Source organism: Pocillopora verrucosa, chromosome 7, assembly GCF_036669915.1.
Source record: "Pocillopora verrucosa isolate sample1 chromosome 7, ASM3666991v2, whole genome shotgun sequence".
NCBI classification, from domain to species: domain Eukaryota; kingdom Metazoa; phylum Cnidaria; class Anthozoa; order Scleractinia; family Pocilloporidae; genus Pocillopora; species Pocillopora verrucosa.
Window position 1 is genome coordinate 19,672,363 of NC_089318.1, and position 22,845 is coordinate 19,695,207.

Here is a 22,845-nt window from a genome sequence, read left to right on the forward strand (position 1 = left end):
CTTTTACTCTCATGCCCACCTTACTGAGAGGTGATTTAATTTCTGTCCCCAACTTGTCTTGGGTATAATTCCATCCACGCTTGCTGCTTGTTAATAACAGCAGCATAAAAAGAGAGAAAATATCACATCTAATTTTGGAAAAAAGAAATGGAGGGAAAAGTGACCCAAAAAAACTAACTGCTCAGAAATAAAAAAGAGAAAAGAAAAAAAGAAGATAAAAATGATGATAACAAAGGGAAAAATCGAAAAGACAGCAAAAAAAATGAAAAAAAAAAAAGCGAACAGAATTTCCGGGGAGGAGTTACTCGGCCCCTAAGCCAGTTAGAGAGTTACTCTCAACCCGCTCCATCTCAAACTCGGGCCCAGGCCAAATTGAGAACTATTCCTATTTTGTGATTCGAGCCCGCGACCTCTTTGCACTCGTTGAGCGCCCACGATTACCAATCGATCATCTGGAAACTCTGTGATTTCACACAATAAATTTTCGGTGTATAGAGTTTTTAAATACTGGGAAGGGGTGAGGAAGTTTTTTCTGACTGAGAGTGCAATTGACTTTTCAGACACAGATGAGGGGGAATGAATCAATCAAAGAACTGACAGGAGCGATATAAACAAGGATTATTAGCATATAGGACGGACTCGTTTGCTTGGGCTTGTTAAACACGACGATTCGGACACTTCTCAAAGAAGCTATCAGGTGTGTGCATTGGGACAATGTTACACGCCGAGTAGAGACAGGTTAAAACATCAATGAGCAGTAATTTGTGTTAATGAGGCACTTGCTGTGAAGAACCGTAAACTTACAGGTACTGATAGAAGGAAACACAAAGATGGGAAGGTGATTGCTTTTAGTGATCTTGAAGCAATAAAGTTAACACGGCTATAAATAATTTTCTTTTACTCCTGTTGTTGAGATGTTTAAGGAATATATCTGTGCTGGAGGTAGGACAAATAGAAGAGAATTGCGCGCTTTACGCGAGTCAAGAAATTAGCGAATTCAGCGTTTTTTTTCCTCTTGCGTGTCATCTAGGTGTTAACAGCGGACTGTGCGCACCTGTAGTAATTAACACCAATTATTCCACAGAAACACGCCCACACAAAAACCACGACTTCTCATTATCCTTAAAAATTAGATCAAATCACTATGGTGTTGAATAAAAATCTCAAAAAGATTTTAGATTGATCTTCGCGCGACCTCAATGGTTTAATCTCTTCGATTATTGCTACAAGGATGACAAGGTTTACTCTTCAAGTAACTAACCTCGGTACGATTTGTTTCAGACTCGTCCTTCGGAAAAATTGAAGCGGATTTGAGAAACTGTGTTAATATTGCACGCACAAAAGTTGAGGCAGTACATAAATTCGAAATGTTAGCGCTATGTGAAGGGAAACAAAGCATATTCACTTATTTGTAATAGAGGTTATTTTTCGATTTGATTTTATTTGTTTTTAAACATGACTTCCGCGCGATCTCTTCCCGGATTGGTTGGTCAAAGGCTGTACCGATAGGAATGGCGTCAATTTGCTAAAATGAACAAGGTGATTATTTAATATTAATAATGTCATCAGTCCCAAATAAGTGTTAGCCTAACTCCGTGGGGATCTCTCAAGTGGCGTAAGTATTGATTTTGTTTAAAACGGTGAAGATTCCGAAGAAAGCAGACGAGAGATCAGCTTTCTGTTTGCCGAAAAGACGGTTTTACAAAATGGATTTTCCGGTGAGTTCTCCTGGATCAGGGTAATATTTATGATATCACGCAAATATTATCAGCAAACATGGACTTGTGGAGCTCAAACTCCGAAGTTATTAGATCTAAAGTACTGTGCGCACAATTTTATTCTTAAACAGAATGTAAAGCTGGAAAGCCATTGCAGTCAATTGCTGGGAGTCAAAAACACTTGCTTTTGAGCAATTTACGAGATATTTACCTTCGTATTTAACTGCAGGGCCATAAGGGATCAGTTGACAACTGGTGTTGTCTGCCGAGGAAGTATTTTGACAAGGTCCTCATAGCAATTATTGGATCGCTCTCAAAGTAAAACAAAAGAAGTTTTTAAAAACGATATATCAACCAAGAGCAGCATAGTTATGTTAAAAACACCATATATGAAAGAAAATCACAGGTTAAACAATGATATCTCATTATTTTCAAAGGAAAGAGAATAATTTGAGTCAGGTTTATCTTAATCGAAATAATTTACCACCTGTTTGTAAACAATGAAATCTGACAATCTCTTAAGTTTTACCTGTTCCCGGGGACCTTGTCGTCTTCGTTTATAAGCTAACACAGGTCGTTTTTGCACGAAAACTGTACTTTGAGAGTTTAAATTTCCTGAGAATAGGGGACGCGAATTTTTGCAAGGAAATATATAAAATTGCATTGTATTGACAATTTGTTCTTTTTATCTCATTATTCGCCAATGTCGCACTATGACAAAACAGGAAACAGAAATAGATCGCTCGCGGGCAAATTTTACAAAGCAATTGCTTTGTGAGATTTCGCTCCGAACGCGTAGGAAATAATGCGGAGCCAACGTTCTTTATGAAGGGATCCAGATAGTTTTCATGGATTGTGAAACGTTTTTTTCTGCTCTCTGTTACTTCATGCGGGACATCTGGCGTGTTTTTTTTGCTGTTCATGAATTTTCCGTGTATCATGATCTTTATAAGATTAGTTTAACTGGTTTTGTCCTTTGCTTCTGAACGACAGCTTCTAATTTTGGTACTAAATTTACATTGATGCAAACGAACAATGTATACTTATGCTACGGCCGTTAAACAGTACAACTGACAGGAGGCGCTCTTTTGCTTGTGAAATAAAGTCGCTCTTACCAAGAATTACATAGATCAAACTCGCGAAATTGGGCTTAACCAAGCAAACCACAATTCAGGCAAACGAAATCTTGATATACTCAAGCGACATATCAGAACATTTTATCATGCAAAATGACAACTAGCCTGCAGAGCAGGCGTGAACTTAGCGAGCGGGTGCTAGGTGTTTTCTTGGTAAAATTTATTGCTGCCATCTTTGATTTTTACGGCATTAGAGGGTTGGGGAGAGAAGAAAATTTTTTACCAAGGGGGGTGGGCGACAGTCAGAAGGAAGAAGAGAGGAGGAAGTGGGGCAATAAAAATAACTTCACCCCTTTCCCAGTCCCCTCCCCTACAGTGCACTCTAACTCTAAATCAAATATGGCCGGTCGAATAAACGATCGAAAGTTTGTCGTGTTAACTCGCCCCAGTGGGAAGCTTTCTGTGCAAGCTAAATGATTCCTACAAGTCGAATACAATTAAATAAGTTGCTCACGCTGAAAAGAGCGAAATTTGAAAAAGAAAAAAAAAAGTGAGGGTTCAATTGACTTATATTTACCATGAGGATCAATTAACCACTTATCATTTAATTTGTTGTCATTACACATCAAGTGGTTCATCTTCTTCTTTTCTAAGACAAGTAATGGAGTCTATATGGAACCAGGAGGCGTCATTCGAACAGTTGGGAACCCAGTCCCTGACGGTAACATTGTGATGGACCATGCTTTTGAGATAGCAGAGCTGCCTGTTAAGTTGGAGTTGAGATACGTCATAGAATCAAAACGCGCTGCCAGTGGACTCGACTGTCCGAAGATCGACCATAACTCCAAAGATTCCAAGAACCAACAAGTATTTCCCATTATTTATTATTTTTATTAATAGGACCTGATATATAAGGCAGCTTTTGACGATAAGCCAAGAGCTTTAAGTTCAAGCGCATAGCAGAAGGTGCGACCAAAATTGACGGAGTGATTGGTTTGTGAAATTCTGACAACTTTAACTGGGACCCAATATTTGCCCTCGAGTAATGTTAAACAGTGGGGCCGGCATAACGCACCAGACCGTTGCAGGCGAGGTAGATTAAATTGGAAAAAATGAACAATCAGTTTACAAACTAAAATGAAATATCAGACTCAGAAAATATTGTCCAATGGAATCTTAGGATTACTTTTGAGTTGTCAAAACTTTTGCTGACGGAAAATTGAGTCAATTTCAGGGTTCTTTTATTAGATTTTTATTTATCCTGACATCTAAGGCAGTAATGCTCACATAGTTATACCGCTGTGACAAAACATCATTCACGGATAGCAGTCGTCAATTATCAGTCCAAAGTAACAATCTTTGTTAAGCTAAGAAACCATTGAGCATCACGTTTTGAAGCTTGTTTAGGCAAACCCTTTTTGTGAGTGACTTCTGTAGAAGACAGAAACCTTTCGAAGATTATGAAGTTTATTACTTGACTACGCTATTTGATATTTTTAATCTCTGTCCCAATCAGATGCCATAAATAAAATATTTTGTGACTAGCTCACCTCAGTCCCTTTTCCCGCGCTCGCGGCCGTTCAGTTGTCTATTCTTTGAGTCCTCATTGGTTGCCTAACATACATATCTTTGGTCTGATTGGCTGTTGCTGTTACTTTGGTTTTCACTCCAGAATGATCTTTCTTTATATGAGAGGATGCACTGCAAAACCAGTTTCCTTGCGAAGTTTTAATTCTAAGCTCTTGCGATGAGACGAATCTGGACGTAGGGCTTCACTTATCCTTCTTCAACAAAACTGAAAAAAACCCAGGTTTCCATGCCTTTTCTACGTATGCGTGTCACTTTCCAACAACAGATTTTTCTTTTTGAAAATTGGAACCAGAATCTGATGGCGGGAAACTCGTCAGTAGTTACGTCAGTGGTCAGGTGTACGTTCTTGTCCGCGGGAAAAAAATCACGTGTTTCTATAATAAGTGCATTGTCTGATACAAGTTGTTGTAGATTGACTGGAAATGAATCACCTCATGAGCTTTTTCAACCAAATCCACATTGACAGGGGAAAAAACTCACAAGCTTGACTTAAATAGCTGAAGGCGAATTGCGATTAATTAAAATAATCTGAGTGAAGGGGGTAAGTTTCTAAAGAAAAAGTGGTGCTTCGTCGGTGGGAGAGTATAACAAGGTAATTTGGTATTATCAACTCAGTTGATAATAATTAGCGATACGTCGCTCTGACGAAGGGCTAACGCTTGAAACGCCAGCTTTAAAAACTCTTTACGGTGGCGAATTTACGATATAAACTCAGTTGATGATACCAAATTACCCTAAAATAATCTGAGGATTATTTGATCAATTTGTATGCGGTTTCCGATTCATAAGAAAGACGCACATCAACAATATTTAACGCACTTTCGACAATCTTTGGCTACATACCACAATATTTCTACGGTTGCGAATGTGGAATACCTTCATATTAGCGCTGGTTTTCGAAGGTAATTGATTCGGCGATTATTTCCGAGAAAACTAGAGGCTATTCGAATATAATTTATTACTCATGGCTAATCACAAAATCCTTCTATCATCATGTAACGTAAACAAGACCATTTGAGAATACTTCATTGGGACGCTTCTCATTTCGCCTCTATACAACGTAGCTTTGAGTAAAGATCGTTTTGATTCAGCAAAACCAACCATCTACTTAATTATCACGCCAAAGAGAGTTTTTTTATCACGCTCGAGTGACTGCAAACAATATAAACACTGGAAGGCCTTTGTTCAGCAGTTTGCACCTGTTTCCAAAATTATCAGCGTTTGAATGTTTGCATAGTTTGCACCAATTGCTCTTGACGGGTGGTATGGGGGGGATTGGTACCTGTCATTCAATAATGACATTTCCCTTTCATCTTCTCAAACTTCCATTGACTACAGACCATCAAATGGAAGATGAAATGCAAAACTTGCCTCTAGCTTGCAAAGAAGCCTTGTCTTATGGGAAAGATCATTTTAATCAAGCTTATAACGGTATTAACTATGCTATGAAATTGCAATACCTCAGTTAGGTGGTTCATTGTAGCAGGTAACTCCCTCCCCCGGAAAACAACCTGTCATGATCTTTTCATTACCTATGTTTATGTAAGAAGTGGTTATCTGATTTCTCGTCAGTTTTCTCAAAAAGGTGAATGAAGTGATTTGAATTTCCTGACTGTGTTTGTCATTTTTCATTAGTTGTTCCTCTTTGTTCCTCTACATATGTTCGTTCGGGATTCTTTATCTCCTCTTATGCAGCTTACGCCAGAAGAAGAGCAGAGAAGAAAGCTTCGGAGGGAGCGAAACAAGGTCGCTGCTTCGAAATGTCGAATGAAGCGGAAAGAACATGTTAATACCTTGAGACAGGTGAGCTTCTCTTGGATCTCTGATTATCAACTTAGTCACATTTTGGGGAAATGATTATAACGAGTCTAAATTTGAACTACAAGAAGACAAAAAATTTTCTAGTTCTTTATGGGAACAGCTGTCCTAATTCCACGATTTTTGCATGAAGAGCTTGTATCTAATTTACTCTTTTGGTCAGAAGGCGTTTGAGCGCAATAATGATTGTAAAAGTTAGAGAAAACAAAGTCAAAGACATTATTTACTTTTTGGTCCACGTGACCCCAGGTACATACGTGTATAACGAACCTCATCCGTCTCCCATAATACTCCGGGGTGCATGGACTTTGACCTAGAGGAATAGGCAGTTGAATCAGTATGCAATTAGGATAGGTTTCTTGAGTTTGTGTCTGTTAGTGGTATTTCGTGTCTCAGTCCTTATTGCAGTTTTATCAAATTAACAAATACTAATTGTTCAATTCCAACTGGAGCAGATTGATAGTCGGGCAACCTTTGAGTGAATCTAGGCTCTTTGGGTTGATGGGATAACACTTTATTACCGGAAAAAAGGTTTTAATGAAATAATGTAATCTCGAACTGCAATTGTAAAAGAAAAGGAGCTTAAATTTCTAACTGAAGCTTTTCGCCTTATACAGGTTTCATGTGACAAAATACTTAGTTTGAGTGTCCACTTAATGGAGGTGTTAAAAGTTAGTTGAAGAGAACTTCTTTGCATTTAATAAGGGGAGAAAAATCGGGATTTTGGCCAATGTCTGTATAACACAGGGTCTCCATTGAATATGGGATCGTTTAATAGAAAATTATTTCACGAGTTCGCGCTGGACGTGAGATGATAGATAGCCAACGAGGCCCATAGGGCTAAGTTGGCTATAATCATCTCATTTCCAACAAGCGCGGGTAGAATAGTTTTTTTTATTATTAAAAAACGCCTAAAAATATAGATAAACAAATACATGATTTAGATAAGTTTTTATCCGTTTTAATTTTGAGCTGATGCGTACACTTTCCACACTTGTAGAGCATGGTATTATGGCTTATAATCCATGATGGCTATGCCAATGAAAACTCGTGAATTTCATTATCCAAAGATGCAGTTTTCAATAATACAGGTATCACCGTAAAAGAACTTCCCGGATAATTTTCACCGCATGTTTCACCGCATGTTTGAAAAAGATCTACTTCAACTGCAGCTTATATCCATGGACATTTTTGGCTGGAATGTATGTGTTTCTCTTTGTAGTAAGCTGACAAAAAAGCTTGCTAAACGAGCTCGAATCGGGTTTGGTCATTATCACTGATTTTTTTATTTTGGAGGGATTCTGATTTAATATAATTGGTTTCGTCTGTAGGCCGCTGAGGAACTAGAATCAGCCAATAGTCAGCTTGAAGCGGAGATCGCATACCTCACAGCAGAGCGAGATCAACTCGAAATGATGCTTGACGCGCATGTCTGTAACATGGAGAAAGCCGTTGGTCGCGGGCCTGCCTAAGAATGACACCTTCCCCGAATTGAACCGAGATGAGATGTTCGTTCATGAGCTGTTTCATATGTATGGAAGAAAAGAAGGATGTCAAAAGGTGATCATTGTCAAGAGACTGCGCTGAAAAAACAAAGTCAGATTTGCATCGCTTTTGAAGGAGCTCGCATATGACTTGATCAGACCGCTTGATTAGTAATTTTAAGTGGAGACCAGCTTTCTGATAGCTTCTGTTTTTTGTTATTTGATATGTCAATCAGGCTACCTTAGTCAGACTAAAAAATACTTACACAAGAAAAGAAAAAACAAAAAACGAACTAACGAACAAACAAACAAACGAACGTACGAACAAACAACCAATCAAAAAAACAAACGAGCAAACTGTCAAACAGACGAATTCTTAAGCATAACAATCACGTGACTGATTGATGATTTTTCTTGCTGTTCTTTCTTTACGTAAGAATTAGAAACGGTTCAAGATTTCTTTGAAATCGCAGAGTCTTTCAGGTCTAATCAAAATGAAAGATTTCGAACAATCACAGTGATCAGCCAACGGAAGAACAGAATCAGTTCATTTTTTATTTAGAAAAAAAAATGTTCTAAAAACTTTCTTATAACTTAACACTGCTGATATGTCTTCCAATTATCCTTTGACAAAGGTCTTTTGACTTGCGAAATAATCTCGCGGGTAGAGATAATTTTAATTTTTTCTTATTTTAACAAAAGAATTTTTTTATAGTACTATTTTTTACTTGGAGTTTTTAAGAGGCTTCATTTGTTTATATTTCACCATAATCCGTCCATAGCTGTTACTAGTAACCATGCGCACAAATCAGACTTTTTATGCAATCATCAATTGTTTAAAAATGACGTGAACGATCCAGCGTGGAGTTAATTTTCAGGAGTTATTTCCAAAATGGCAGCTGAAAATTAAAATCACCATATGTAAGCACATTGACAGGAATGCCAGTTAGGAACTGAACTGAAGAACTCATTATTTATTTTGCAATCTTCTTAAGTTTCAGCAAGTTAGGAGTTATCTCCGGCGAGAAAACATTTAATTTTACAGAAAAATACCTCAGGGAGGGTCTGAACGGGGCTATCCGAGTTGGTTGTTAAAGGCCAAAGACGATGAAGCCGCTAGGCGTAAAAATTGACAACTTTTAAACCGTTGGTCGTAAATTTTTTTTCTTTTAATCGCAATGGAAAGAAATTAACCGTGCAATGACCTAAATCTTAACCGTTAGTCGTAGGAGCCATCACTCCATCGAGGCCCTCAGTTGAAAAAACTTAAGTGAATATCAACAATTTCATGATATGATGTCTCCGAAGATTTGAATTGCATCAACTACTAACTTGGAACTCCCGCTGAATGTTATCATGATTTGACCATGTTCTTTCACGATAGGTCAATTTTCTTAACGAAGGATTTTTATTTGGTCGCCATTTTTGAGAGGTGTCTGTTATTAATCAGTTGGTGCTTCCCAAGGCAAGTGATTCTATCATGAAGACATAAAAAAAAAAACACTGCCGTCGGTTAAGTACTTCTGTTGCTCTCAGTGGTATCACGCCTGATAAATTTATTCAAAATGATTATGTACTCTCAGAATTCGTAACGAACTTAAACTGCAAAAAGGAAAAAAGGATACCAATTGCCTGGTGAAAATTAACGACGGTCATCCTATCATATTGGTGGTTGGGTTTAATTTAAAAAATATTCATCTTTTATTATGCGATGCAAAATTTGAACGTTTTGTTTTCCGGTCAAAACTTTCCACATGAGCATAAAAACAAGTTGAGTACTGATCCCTTTTGCCTATGATTTAGAAAACAAACAAAGTTACAAAAGTTTTTTCTTAAGCGGCATCTTTATTATTTATATCAGCGAAATTATGTTACCAGCTCGTATGATTAAAAAAACAAACAGAAATCGCTACGTGTCATTTGGTAAACAACCTAAAAAATATACCACAAAAACAAACAAACAAACGAAAACCTCAAAATACATAGTCCGAATCAAATAAGCAAACCCAAGGGCTGTTAGCCGATGATTTGAGGACAGACCAAGAAGATCTTAGTATCTAAGAGTCCTCTTATTGCCGAGACTTATCTTCAGGAAGTTTGCTAATGAAGGAAATTTGTAAGGAAGACTCTGTGGAACGCGTATGGAAGATTGCAAAGTAAAATTCAATGGATCAGTTCAGGGAATTTACGCCCTTGGTGGACAGAGGAAAATGTCGAAATGATTAACGTATAAGATTCGGAGCAAAACAAGCAGACTCTTTTATGTTATGGTTGTAAAAGCTTAATAATCATGTCAGCGAAAAAATTCAATTGTAAGGTAACAGTATTAAATGTATATAATAGCATAATTTCAGTTTATTGAAGGATTTAACCCCTTAATCGCTAAGTGAGCCATATGTGAAACTTATTTTATAAGTGTATATATATTAAATGTTTTGTGCATCATGGATGTATTTGTTCACTGGATCTTGAAACTGTTGAAAATACATTAAAAGGCAATAGTAATCAGGGGACCTAAGGCTACTTTGACCACGTTTTGGCTTAAAAGTGATAATTCATAGTGACCAGATACAATCCCATTCCTTCGGTCACTTTTTAGAGAACTTCGGGGTTCTCCTAAGGAATGACGCAAGATTTCCAGGCTATCGCTATTGTGAGTGTAGCTTAAATGTGGAGCTCTGAATCGAATTGCACAACTAAGAATTCCTTGAAAATGTTATAAAAATGAGCTATTAAACTTTTCCAATGTCTCTGGAAAATTTCTTTCCTTCCATTTAACCTTGGGACGTTCCTATTGTTTCAAAGTTCTTTTTGATTCTCGGCTCCTGGCCTTTCCAATTCGGGCATAGTTTGGAAAAAAATTACCCTCTTCCGCCACTCCCCCACCCCCGTAAATGCTACGAAGTGGTTAAGGGGAAACTAGACACCTGTTCCTTTCTTTTGTAAGTAACAATTCTACTAAAAATGGTTTAATTTCTCGCACCTGTTGTCTCTGATTCTTACCGACCAGCTACGAACTATACAAGTACGACAGTTTAAAAAATGTTCTATGCTGGCTTTACAGTAGCTACAAAAAAGTGTCTTTTCAAAGGTAATATTTACAACGTGTGACCAGAAATATTTACACTATTTGCACTAGAATCAACTCCTAAACTATTTACAACACTATCAAAATTTACCCTACCAACGTTATGGCAAATAGGTCTATTACAAAGTGGTAATTGCTTCTTTCATCCCGGAATCATTTCAAAATTATACGTTTGATAACTAAAACGCGGAGAAAAACAATATCAAAATTACACAACAGAATTATGATTTTTTCAAATAGCGAACTTGCATGCGATGATAGAAATTACTGAAAAAAAAGGATAATCCTGATATCTGTGCTAAAACTAATTTGTACAGTAGATTTCAAAGTATACCTCCTCAGAGCAAGTCAATGAATTAGTGTATGGTAAATTAAGTTTCATTGGTAAACGTCTTTAGTGATATTCATTGGGTTTCCAATGACTTTTTGTGAACCGATCAGCCATCTTGGATGACAAAGGATCCTCTGAACCTGGGCCCGGGTCTGGGCAAGTTCAAGGTCTAGTTGTTAAGAAAATAATTCCGTTAGTTATTTTCAAACAAAACAATATTTTCCATTTTTCTAAAAGATAAAGTGTACTTAGAAATCTGCAATTTAAGGTACGTGTATTGGGAATGAATCAAAGAATATAGTAAGAATGTGCAGAAGTGGACACACACCAAGGCAAACAAATTTGTAGTCCGACGATACATGGGTGGTCGGACAGACAGATAGACTAACAGACTGTTCGTATTCATTTCTTAAAGCGCAGTTCAAATATATGATTTTTACATCAGTATTCTCGGTCATTGTTTCATCATTTCACGACTTTATTACGAACCAACATAATAACCAGCTCCGACTTGGCTTGTTAGCTCAGTTGGTGGAGCTTTGCACCGGTATCGCAGAGGTGATGGTTTCAAATCCTGTAAAGACCTAACTTTTTTCTAGGTCATTTCTACTACTGCTCAAGTAATGTTTCTCACTGCAAGGATTGCTTTCATATTCAGACAGACAGAGAGACAGACTAATTGATAGGCTGACTGTCTGACTGACCTACTGACTGTCTGATATGCTGATAGACTGACTGACTGCTTAAATTACTGACTGACTGGCTAATTAAGTGACCGACTGACTGTATTGCCGACGGAGAGACTTTTAGACTTTTAGACTGACTGACAGACTGAAAGATTTTCAAACTAAAAGACTAGCAAACGGAGAGGCTGATTGAGTGATTAAAGTTATTAGTACAGTGTTTTCCTTCCATTTCCCAAATCAATAATTGAATTACAAAGTTGATGATTAAACCAGGCTATGTGCACGCATTTTTTGTAGGATTTCGCCGACCAAGATAATCAGATTTACATAGAACAAAATTTAATGGAGGGGCTCACCTGTAAAACCGAAGTACGTCTTCAAATCAAAAATGCTTTCCTCGAGATCTATAAATTGATGGAAAAAATGATAAGCTTGTATTTTGGGTTGTCAAAAAATGGTAAATGCAGAGAAATAAGCGGGCAAAGCAGTATGAAATCATCTTACTGTACTTTGGGTTGTCAAAAAATGATAAATGCAGAGAAATAAGCGGGCAAAGCAGTATGAAATCATCTTTCGGCGGTTTCTACTTGTTTCTGCTACATGGATGTAACAGCCACGGACGATTTCCTCATGAGGTCCTGCGGAATACAATTGGACAGAAGCATTTGGTTCTTACTTTACACTAACGCATATATTGTAAAGCTGCACACCATTAATTTCGTTCTTTCTATCCTCGTCAGATGAATATTCCTCATCTTCTTCAATCCTGTGGTTTTTTTTACATGGTGGCCATTTCTTTTTTTCTTCCAGGTCACTGACCCATTTTCTGCAGGTTTCCAATGCTGCTATTTTCACACGAAGATCTTTGTGGGGGCCCAAAACAGGTTCTGGATACTTAGTTTCCGACAACAAGTTTTCTTCTTTATCGTACGGGCTTTGTTCGCTCTCTGGGTGCCAATACCAATGACTTGCGGCCTTTAATTCAGCTTGGAAGTTGAATTCATCAGGTGTGTTTGGGTAATGGTTTTTCATGTATACCAAAACGGCTGTCACAAGTGTATCGAAATCCATAAGGGACATTCCACCTTTGCATTTTTCGAGTTTTGTTTTGTTCCAGTTAAAGTTTTCCTTTAACTGGTCTGCGCTTTTACCCTATAATTATAAAAGGCAAAAAAAGAATTTAGGAACGACTGCAACTGGAAACATAATTGTTATTTAAGGAACATCTCGTCAAATGCAAATGGTGATTCGTGAAAAAAGTTATGTGTATGCCTGTGTTATACTGTGGTTCGAATAAAAGGATAGTATATAATGACTGGTGCTTGGACAACAACTTCCGCGTTAGTTCCTCGCCTTAAAATATCTCAGAAAGTTTCAGCTTTGGGGGAAACGTAGCACATCACATGTGACCCTAACTTGCGGCTTTGCGGTTGCGCTATCAAAATATGATTTATACTAACTTTTATCACGTAGATTCCTCTATATTTTGGGTGCCCTTCAAGGAATAGCTGATCGGAGTCGGCTGAAATATCTGCTTCCCATAGAAAAACTTCGCTTTCTTGTTTTGATTTTTCTCTTTGGTGAAGAGGATAATACAGATCAGGATTTGTGACCAGCCAAACTGAAAGGCGATTAATCCTCGATTAACTTTTGGCATTGACGGCTATCGGTAAAGCCATGCAAACTCATTATAATGAATAGAAGAAAATGCTATCCTTACCGATTTTGCTGTTATTGTTTTTAATCTTATCGCAGGATTCTAGAAAAAATGTTTTAGCGGAGGTGTGTTCTGCCACACTTCGTAACAATTGTCGCATTTTGTAAGAACACTTGTCGCACTTTGTAATAAATTTGGTATAGTACTCACAGTATCCGTAAAAGTCGCCGCTAAATTTTCTCCACAGTAATTGTTACTTATGGCCTTCTTTTCCACTAGAAATAAGCCTGAAACATACTATCACGGCCTTATTTGAGTTTCCTATCTTAATTCACGACTCATACACAAGAGTGAGTGTGCAGCTCCAACTAGGAGCCCGAGTGTCTAATGCCGTCCGACAAAGGTACAGAGAACAGTAAACAACTAGTTACAACTGAATCAACTCTCGGGCTTAAACATTTTGTGTGCCGCCGCATGATACGATAACCCAAAAAACCCCGGCCAGTGGGAAAAATTGGAACGTATTCCCCATCCAAATGCAGCTACAGCAACCTCTAAGGGTTAGAGGTGAAACAGGCTAAATTACATGCAAGAGAAAATTTAGCGTAAAGCTTGAAAAGTTCGAGAGCGGAGATGAATGCAGTACAAATATCAAACCTGATAGACGCCCCACAACAAAAGACGCAATTAACACCATAACGGCTCACGTGCTCACATACCGATACGAAAATATTTACATTCTTTGTCACTGCCACTTACGGTTTAGTTCTGTCGAATGTAAATACATTACTACCTACCTTCTTTACTGTTGTCTTCTATGTACGACGAGGTGAATAATGGCTCATGTGCTGTCCCTGCCCTGAAAACGACGAGGTTCCTTCTAATGACATATGCCATCATAGCTCGCTGATGTACACTAGAAAAGAAAACTTGAAAATCAGCTGAGACTACCATATTTTGATGCCACAAATTAGGTATTCATTGATGTAAGCTTTCCAAAAATTGTAACAACCCCCCCCCCATTTGCAGCCGTATCCTTCCCCCCAAGGATTAGGGACCTTTAGCAGTTAGGACGACAACTCTATAGACGTCCCCTCCGTTCCGTTACTCCTTGGGGGGGGGGGTAATGTTCTATGTAGGCCATAAGGAACTCCATAATATACGCAATAAGGACTATGGGAAATGAGAGTGAACCGGCCATATTGTTGTAAGAAGTGTGCTTTGGTTAAAATTGTGTTCAGAGTCAATCCTATTGTTTTGTTGGTAATCCGCCCCCAAACAGCATAGGGGGGAGGATACGGCTACACGTAGTGTTACGGTATGATCTAACCGACAGAAAAATACTACAATCCCACAAACTCAACTTCTTTACTAAACAGCAGGATACTTTCTTAACAAGGAACGACTCCTTAAAGCAGTACAATATTTATCGTCAATAAACTAAATTAAGCCCACCACAGTCTATATCCTAGCTCACCACTAACACAATCTCACTGCTGTCTCCAAAGTTCCTTGAAATGAGCGATCTTCCGCAGTAACTCTCTCTCAGTGTACCTTTCAAAACAATCGTCGCTCCGACAACAACAACTACTCCTACCACTATATGAGTGAGTATTTATATATATATATATATATACAAAGTGTTCTGGAACATTCCAGAAGCTTATATAAGAATTATTTTAGTAGTATTACCTAATTAATGCGTGACTCAATGAAATGTTCTGGAAAGTTCTATGGTATGCAAGTCAGCATGACTAAGAAATCTGGAAATTTCTAGAAGCTTTTATTTACAACAATTTCTCATAACAGTAAGCTAGTTAGTACCTATTGTAAATGCAATTTACAATATTAACAATTTATCTTCAGTAAATAGTGCTCTACCTTATTGGAATGCCTTGCATTTGGACCTCTTAATTCTTTTATAATGCTATTACTTAATAGGTTTTAATTTTAAAGTAATTTTCCATTTTACTTCTGTTTTTATCAGTACTTTGATGTCAAACTTCTCTTACTTATTTCCTGTTATTATAACATTACCATGTTGGTTCCTTTAGTTTAGTGAGTTTTAATACTTAAGTATTTCTGGGATTGAATGTAATAAGTTTTAAAGTTCTTTACGTTATTTTGCTTAAATTGGTTTTTAAAATGTTTTATACTATATTATCTTAGTTAGTGAGGACCTCCCTCACTAACTAAGATAACGTTATTATGATTATGTGATGGGAGCTTCTTCTATCAAGATTAAGATTACTTTATGTCCCTTCTTTCTGATGTACTCCGATTTCAGGGTTTAGGCGCCATCTTGGACTGACTGACCACTCGCCTTGATTTCATGGGAGAACTTTGAATCCCGCTGACTAAGCGAAGTCCCGCAGCTTGACTCGTTCCGGTCTGAATGCCATGCGATTTTCAAGGTGTATGCAATTACGCTTCTTATTTAATTGAAACCTAGTGAAGTATTTAAAAACACAAAGACTAAAGCTGTGAACTTTATACACAGTCCTTTCTTTAATTACCTGGAAAATATCTCTGGTGGCCCTTTAAAACTTCTCCTGAAAAAAGTTTTATTAAGGACACGTGTGCTCAACCAGTTGAACGATGAAGTAATTCGCCGAGCGCCAGTTCGTTGTTCGCTGCTGTGCCTTTAGGTTAACAAGAAAATTGAAAAATGGAAAAAAAAAGGTTAGAATTCAGACTTCAATATTCCTTCGGTAAGTGAATACTTTTAATTATTTGTGTGAAGATACAAAATCTAAGAAATGTTTCGCTTTAAAGTGGATAATATGAAGGATAACAAAAGACTCGACCATAGCTTTAATCGTTTTCAGTTATCGACACGACTTCATTTTAACAGAATTCGATGAAACAGTACTCCTGGGTTCAAACTCTTTACTGCAAGGGAGGTTTATTTCCTCTTTTTATTTGGAGTGATTTTTAATTTATTATTATGTTAATCACTTAAATCTTACTCATGCCACATTTTTCCACGGCAAGAATATAATAATTTCCAACCGATCATTTGAGGACGATGATGATGCAGTGGCGGAAAAAGTGAATATTCTTGGTGTTCTGCAATCTACCTCGCGTTTATGTGCGGCACTCTTTAATTTCATGCAAACAAACATTGGGCCACAAGACTGATAATTTTCATTCCCAAACCTTGCTAAATTGTACCAAAATTTCAGGACAAAAGGCTTGCTTGTGATCCTGAGCATGTTGTTCTAGGCTTCTGCTCGGTGTACGAACCTTTCACGTTCACTTTCACTAGCAATCTAGAACAAAGGAAAAAAGATGACTCTAAAGCAAAAATGCCTAAAAAAATAATTGTAATCGATTTTTTCTGGCAAATATGATCTTTTGCGATTTGCAAAGACATTTTTCCCACAGAGAGGATTTAAATCTTTAAAGGTTAGTACTTGAAGTATACTTAGCAGATCCCACCCATGAAAATAGAGGGTCAACGTATTCTTTTTCCAGATAAACTACGATTATTCTAAAAATTTCTTAAAACTCCTGCTGTCTGATTCGACAGAGCCTCCTAAAAAAAGTGTTCAACTATTGTGAAAGGTAACTGTGTACGGGATATAGCCGGTCGGAACATTTGAAAACAATTTAATAAATAGAGAAGACTTGACTGTGCTCTGCTCTGCTGTAAAGCACGCAGGAAGCGGCTAGAGCACGAAAGAAGTGTAGGGAGAAACACGAGACGTAGTCGAGTTAAATTCGTAAATTTGTAAAGCTCTTAGGAAGCTCTAGCCGCTTCCTAGGTGCTTTACAACTGAACAGAGCACAGTCGATGTTTCTCTATTTGTTTTATAATAAAGAATCCGTTAAATTCCCCAAGCAAACTCCCAAGCATTACTTTCAATTTCAAAACAAACTTTATTTCCAAAGCGAACAACGGTGTCGTCGGCATGCTCTATACTCTCATAAAGCACGCTACAGTAAGCCAATCAGAATCCTTGTTAGAATGGTTCAAATTATCTGATTGGCTGTACAAGACTAAAGCTGTCAAAAATGTCAAACCATCAAAGTTTAAAAACCATCAAAGTTCACATTCTGCAAAAGTTTAAAAACTTGAATATTTCGGCAAGTCGAATTTAATACTTCTGCCTGAAGTTTTTTAGTCTTTGATACAAAATCTGAAAGTGAAATGTTCAGTGAAACTCGGAAGAATTGTGGTTAATAAAAACACGCAAGTTTTCCACATGACAAGTAGAAAACAAACAGTTCAAGGCGAGTGTTTTATGAATAAACGACAACCGAATTCACCGGAACATGAAGATCGCTCGGGATGACAGCGCCGTGATACTCGGCTGAAGTGACTGATGTGGCCTTCCACTCAACTCATCGGAAAGGGTATTAGAGCAAGCTCTTATTTTTTCACTTGAAGGGCGGCCGTAGTAGTTCCTGCGGCTTGATTCACTGCGATGACCGAAGATCGCCATGATGAGCAAACCGCGATGGACCTCAGCGTGATCGCAGTCGCTCTGACATCGGCATGATTAGTATGAATTTTAACAGTTATGCCAGTTTGCTTATATTTTTCACCATTCCTGTTTTGTTCTGTTTTGTTTTTGATCACGAAACTTTACTTACTATACGAGTGTTACCTCTGTTTGATTTTTATCACTGTACATACGCTCGCCATTTAACTAAGCGTGAAACCTCTAAAACTCGGACTGTCCATTTCGTTTTCTCCTTGAGGATTTCCGTCTCTGTTCACGTTATAATAACGTAAATTACGGCGCCTGGCCTTTTTAAAAACCTTTGTTTGGTTCTTCTGTAGCTACCTGCCGGCTCCCTTGTTCCGAAATTTTAGTTTCAATTAACGAAAAAAAGCTAGAGAGAAGTTCCGGAAAAGGTCAAACATAGTTAACGCTTCTTTCGTGCTCTCTAAACTTCCCACGTGCTCCATAACTCGATAGTGCACAGCTAAAAGCATGAACCAATTGTTTTTTGGCAGATGGGGTGACAGCACGCGTTATATCCGAACTTTATTACAAAAAGAATTGGTCTATGCTTAGCGTGCGTATATCGAGTTATGGATGATTTGGAAGTTTGGAAGTTTGGAGAGCACGATAGAAAAGTACGATCGCGTTGCTCAAGGCGCCGCCGAGAGCAACTCTTGCTTTATGAGTGCTCTTCAAACTTCTCAAGAGCATCTATAACTCGATATACGCAGAGCTAAAGCACGAACCATACTTTAAAAGACGGAAATTACAAGTTTCCTGAATTTACGAGGTCCGTGTGGTAGATTCACCCTGCTTGACTTGTTGTTTACTTGAATTTACGTCCAGAAAATTGCGTTGCTTTGTGTTGAAAATTCCGAAAATTCTACGATTTCAAAACAAACTACCTATTGAACATATGGTGGTCCACAAGTACAAGTCAAGTTAAAAGCAGTTTTCTCAAAACGAGACTTCGTGTGGCATTACGGAATAACTCAGGGCAAAAAAAAAATTTCACGGCTAAACAAAAGCAACCCACAACAAAATAAAATAGCTCACGTCAGAAAAAAATCAACTTACGGACAAAATGAAATAAATGGCGACAAAATAAAATAACTGACGGTAAAACAAAATCAACTCACAGCAAAACGAAATAAACCCAACCCAAAATAAAATTAATTCACGGCAAAAAAAATTGATTTACGGAAAATTAAAATTAACTCACGACAAAATAAATTAAACTCGCGGTAAAACAAAATCAACTCAATGGCCTCCAGGGTTTTTCGGAGTCAAGGTTCCGATAGAGGCGCCTGGGAACCAGATAAAGACGCAAGTAATCTTGGGATACGTTCTTAACAACCATGTTCTGTCAAAATTTCGGCTTTAACTTACATGGATCTAGTCGTTTGGCAAATTACTACCTACAGTGCGGAGTAGGTAAGTCTATTTAATAAGCAAAAAGTTTCCTTCATTGGAGCGAAAGCTTTTACAGTTACATTCAGGGAATCGATTGGGAAGGTTGCGTGACACATTTACAACATTCGACACAACAGGTGAATTGTTGTGTCAAATGCGATAATCCTTCAGGGGCGAATAGGCAAATAGTAATTCCATCAAATAAGCAAATAGTGATGCCATTAAATCAGTCAAACTTTTTTCATAATTTAGAAAATTAAACAAAAACTTGCCAGTCTGGCTTCCGATCACTCCGATCAATTGTTCGCTTTTATCTGTTGTTGTCAGTTGTTAGTAGATATATTTTTTTAATAGTTTAGATAAAACTGGCGGTTCAGATTGCTGAGCTGTCACCTTAAAAGTATAGGGAGGGTTATTTTCAGGAAATTCCTGTACGAGATCAATTTTCATAAGGCAAAGTCATTTTCCTTCGTAATAAAACACCTTTTTTGCAACATAATGGCAATATACCAATATTTAGCCGCAAATTGTAGTTTACGTAAAAACATCTGTCTCCAAACTCACGATCAAAATAAAGAAAAGGTGACTGAAATTCCACCTTTAAGATAAGACCGCCAAAGGAATAAGAAATGAACAACTGGCTTATCATAATTTTTACTGAATGGCTTATGGTAATATATTATTTCCATTCATTTTCAACGTTCAAATAAGTCAAAAAACACCTATAATGAAAATTCTTGCTAGATGCCAATTTTGTCTTTTAACAGAATGGAATTAGCTCATTTCAGGAGTGTACAGGGGACTATATCCAATCCCAAGGCTTTTTTCTCGTCAAGTTAACTCAACAGCTCGCACACTGTACTGACGGTTGGAGCTTTTAAAGAAAAAGCTGTATTAGTGGGCGGCAGATAGCTTTCAGGGTCGATTTGGCCAGATTTGGACCGATAGATGTGAAAAAATAATTGAAAACCTCCGTGAAATGTGTTGCAAAATTTACAGTTTCCTTACCATTTTTGATTTGGTTAACATTACGATTTCTGCAACATTTGCGCGAGCTAAGCTCGTTGATTAGCTTACAGGTTTTTATGTGAATTTATATTTATTTAATTTATATATTCTCCAATACGATTTAATAGGTTGGTATCTTTGGAATCTTAAGCACAAACTTCTACCCGTGAGAATATATTTTGCCAATAAGCTTAGCCTAAATGTAGCGAAAACTGAGTTTATGGTCATTGGCTCCCGCCAGAAAATTCTTGCCGAGAGCTGTGGTGATGTAAGCATCAAATTACAAGACCAAGTTATCAGCAGAGTTGATCACGCTCAATAACCAGGTGTCGACGATCGGCTTACCTCGTCTAACAGTGGTTGACAAAATTTGTTGAAAAGTATCTTCCGCGATAGGTGTCCTTAGACGTATCAGGCCTCTAATTTCCAAATCTACTACCATACCAGTACATACGCAACCTCACTTTAATTACTGCAGTCTCGTTTGGGACGGCTTAAGTAATAAATTGAGCGACAAATTACAAAAATTACAGAACCGAGCAGCTAGAGCAATTTAAAATGCCGATTACGATACTAGCTCAAACCTGCTTCCCGATCCCTGATGATGCCGTAGATCGGCGGAAGCTCGGAAAACGTAATTATCGTAGCATACCTGGCCTCACAAGATGTATCCGTCTGACTTAAAAACGCAGTGTTAGTTACAGCGTGCCTTTTTGTGGAACTTATCACCTGAGAATATCCGAGAAATCAGATTAATAGAAAAGCGAATGTATTTGAAACCTGCTTCTCAATCCCTGATGATGCCGTAGATCGGCGGAAGCTCGGAAAACTTAATTGTCGTAGACTTTAAAACGCAGTGTTAGTTACAGCGGTGCCTTTTTGTGGAACCTATCACCTGGGAATATCAGAGAAATCAGATCAATAGAAAAGCAATTTATTTGAATCCTTAGATTTTTACCCCCAGAAACCTTATATTTAGATTAAAAGACAAATTGCAACATAGCCTATGAAAATAATTGTCATTGTCATGACAATTCAATTAGAAGTGGGGATTCTTGGTTGTTAGTAAGGTCTTTTCCTAAAAAATACCCCACAGATCGGAAAAATGATTCATTTTAGAGATCACCGTAGGAACCATTACGGACAGATTTGTTCAGAACTTAGCAGGAAATGTATGCTGTTGCCATGGTAATCTAATGTGTCCTAAAAATTATGAAAAATATCAAAGTTATCAAAATACTTCGTCTATTTAGTGATTTTCACGCCAGAAATTCCATAAACTCAGATAAGTTTATGACATTTAGTTCTCTCTCCTCAGTATTATGTTTTGCACTAGCTAAGATACGATAACACACACATGCTGGTGGTCACGTCCAAAGTAAAGCATACCAACTCAGCTCGTGATACTGAACTACAGATCAGTAGACCGCGGAACCTCAGGAACTAGCGGAACATGCGGAATCATTAATTGTCAGTTTAAAAAAGTAAAAAAACAAATCAATGAAATTAATCTTCTTTATACCCGAAAATGAAATTTTGGAAATTGGTAAGGCGCTCTTAGTCTCTATTTTATTTCATTAAATATATATATATATATATATATATATATATATATATATATATATATAAATGTGGAGTAGAGTCTACCTTGGCATAAAGTGCTTAATGCTGTAGTAGCAGAGCTGGGTATATATAAGTGAAAGAATCAAAGAGGACGCATCGATTCTCTGTTACTCTGAGTTTCGCGCCTAAGCGCTCGTTAGACAGAACTTTCTGAAAGTTCTGTCGGACGGGCGCTTTGGCGCGAAACTCAGAGTAAAAGAGAATCGATGCGTCCTCTTTGATTCTTTCACTTATATATATATATATATATATATATCTTTTTGGCAAAAAAATTGATGGTTCCGCCTATGCTCAGTTTAGTAACACCCCGACTCACCTTCAACCTGATCCTTTTCCAATTTTATTTCTCCCAGATGCTGAGCTGCCTTCCCTGGAAGAAATACACTCAATAACTAAGGGCTAGCCCCAAACCAAGAGAGGCCGCACAAGAGAAGTCGAGTTAGATCATCGATTTTGTGTAGTTATAAAGACAGACATAAGCAATTTTCTTCTTTCTGCGGGAAGAAGTATTACTTAGATGTACAACAGTAAAAAGAATATCGCTTTTTTTCCCGTTACTTTGATTTCAGCCGGATGGCTTAAGATTAAAAGTTTCTTGCGAATGTTGATCTACGTAAATCAAAAGAAGGGCTACAGCTAGTGGTACGACTGGTAGTATTGTCGACCCGCACTTCATTTTGACCTGAGGACGAGGGAGCTGACGTTTGTTCTAGATTTCAAGAATTGCAAGAAAAAGTGATTACAAATATCGTGTGATCAAGGAAACAATGCTTTTCTTCCCTTCCACCTCTGGACATAATCGAGCAAAGACACGATTACCTTTACATTATAGAGGATAGACATCTTTGTCACTGCCTTCATGATAAATTTGTAATTGGTGCAAATATTTCTTTTATATT

At 37.6% G+C, this 22,845-nt stretch overlaps 2 protein-coding genes across 2 annotated transcripts; one reads left to right on the forward strand and one right to left on the reverse strand.

The window, feature by feature from the left end:
* The first annotated feature begins 1,633 nt into the window (after positions 1–1,633).
* LOC131770125 (cyclic AMP-dependent transcription factor ATF-3-like) lies at positions 1,634–10,211 on the forward strand. The gene is made up of 4 exons (XM_059085835.2): positions 1,634–1,718; positions 3,449–3,661; positions 6,080–6,187; positions 7,534–10,211. The coding sequence occupies exons 1-4, from the start codon at positions 1,707–1,709 to the stop codon at positions 7,672–7,674; spliced, it is 474 nt and encodes a 157-aa protein (XP_058941818.2). The 5' UTR covers positions 1,634–1,706; the 3' UTR covers positions 7,675–10,211.
* LOC136282581 (uncharacterized) lies at positions 10,190–13,608 on the reverse strand. The gene is made up of 5 exons (XM_066170260.1): positions 13,512–13,608; positions 13,252–13,412; positions 12,502–12,943; positions 12,148–12,195; positions 10,190–11,274 (listed from the first exon to the last, which is right to left on the reverse strand). The coding sequence occupies exons 1-5, from the start codon at positions 13,606–13,608 to the stop codon at positions 11,153–11,155; spliced, it is 870 nt and encodes a 289-aa protein (XP_066026357.1). The 3' UTR covers positions 10,190–11,152.
* Positions 13,609–22,845: the final 9,237 nt, after the last annotated feature.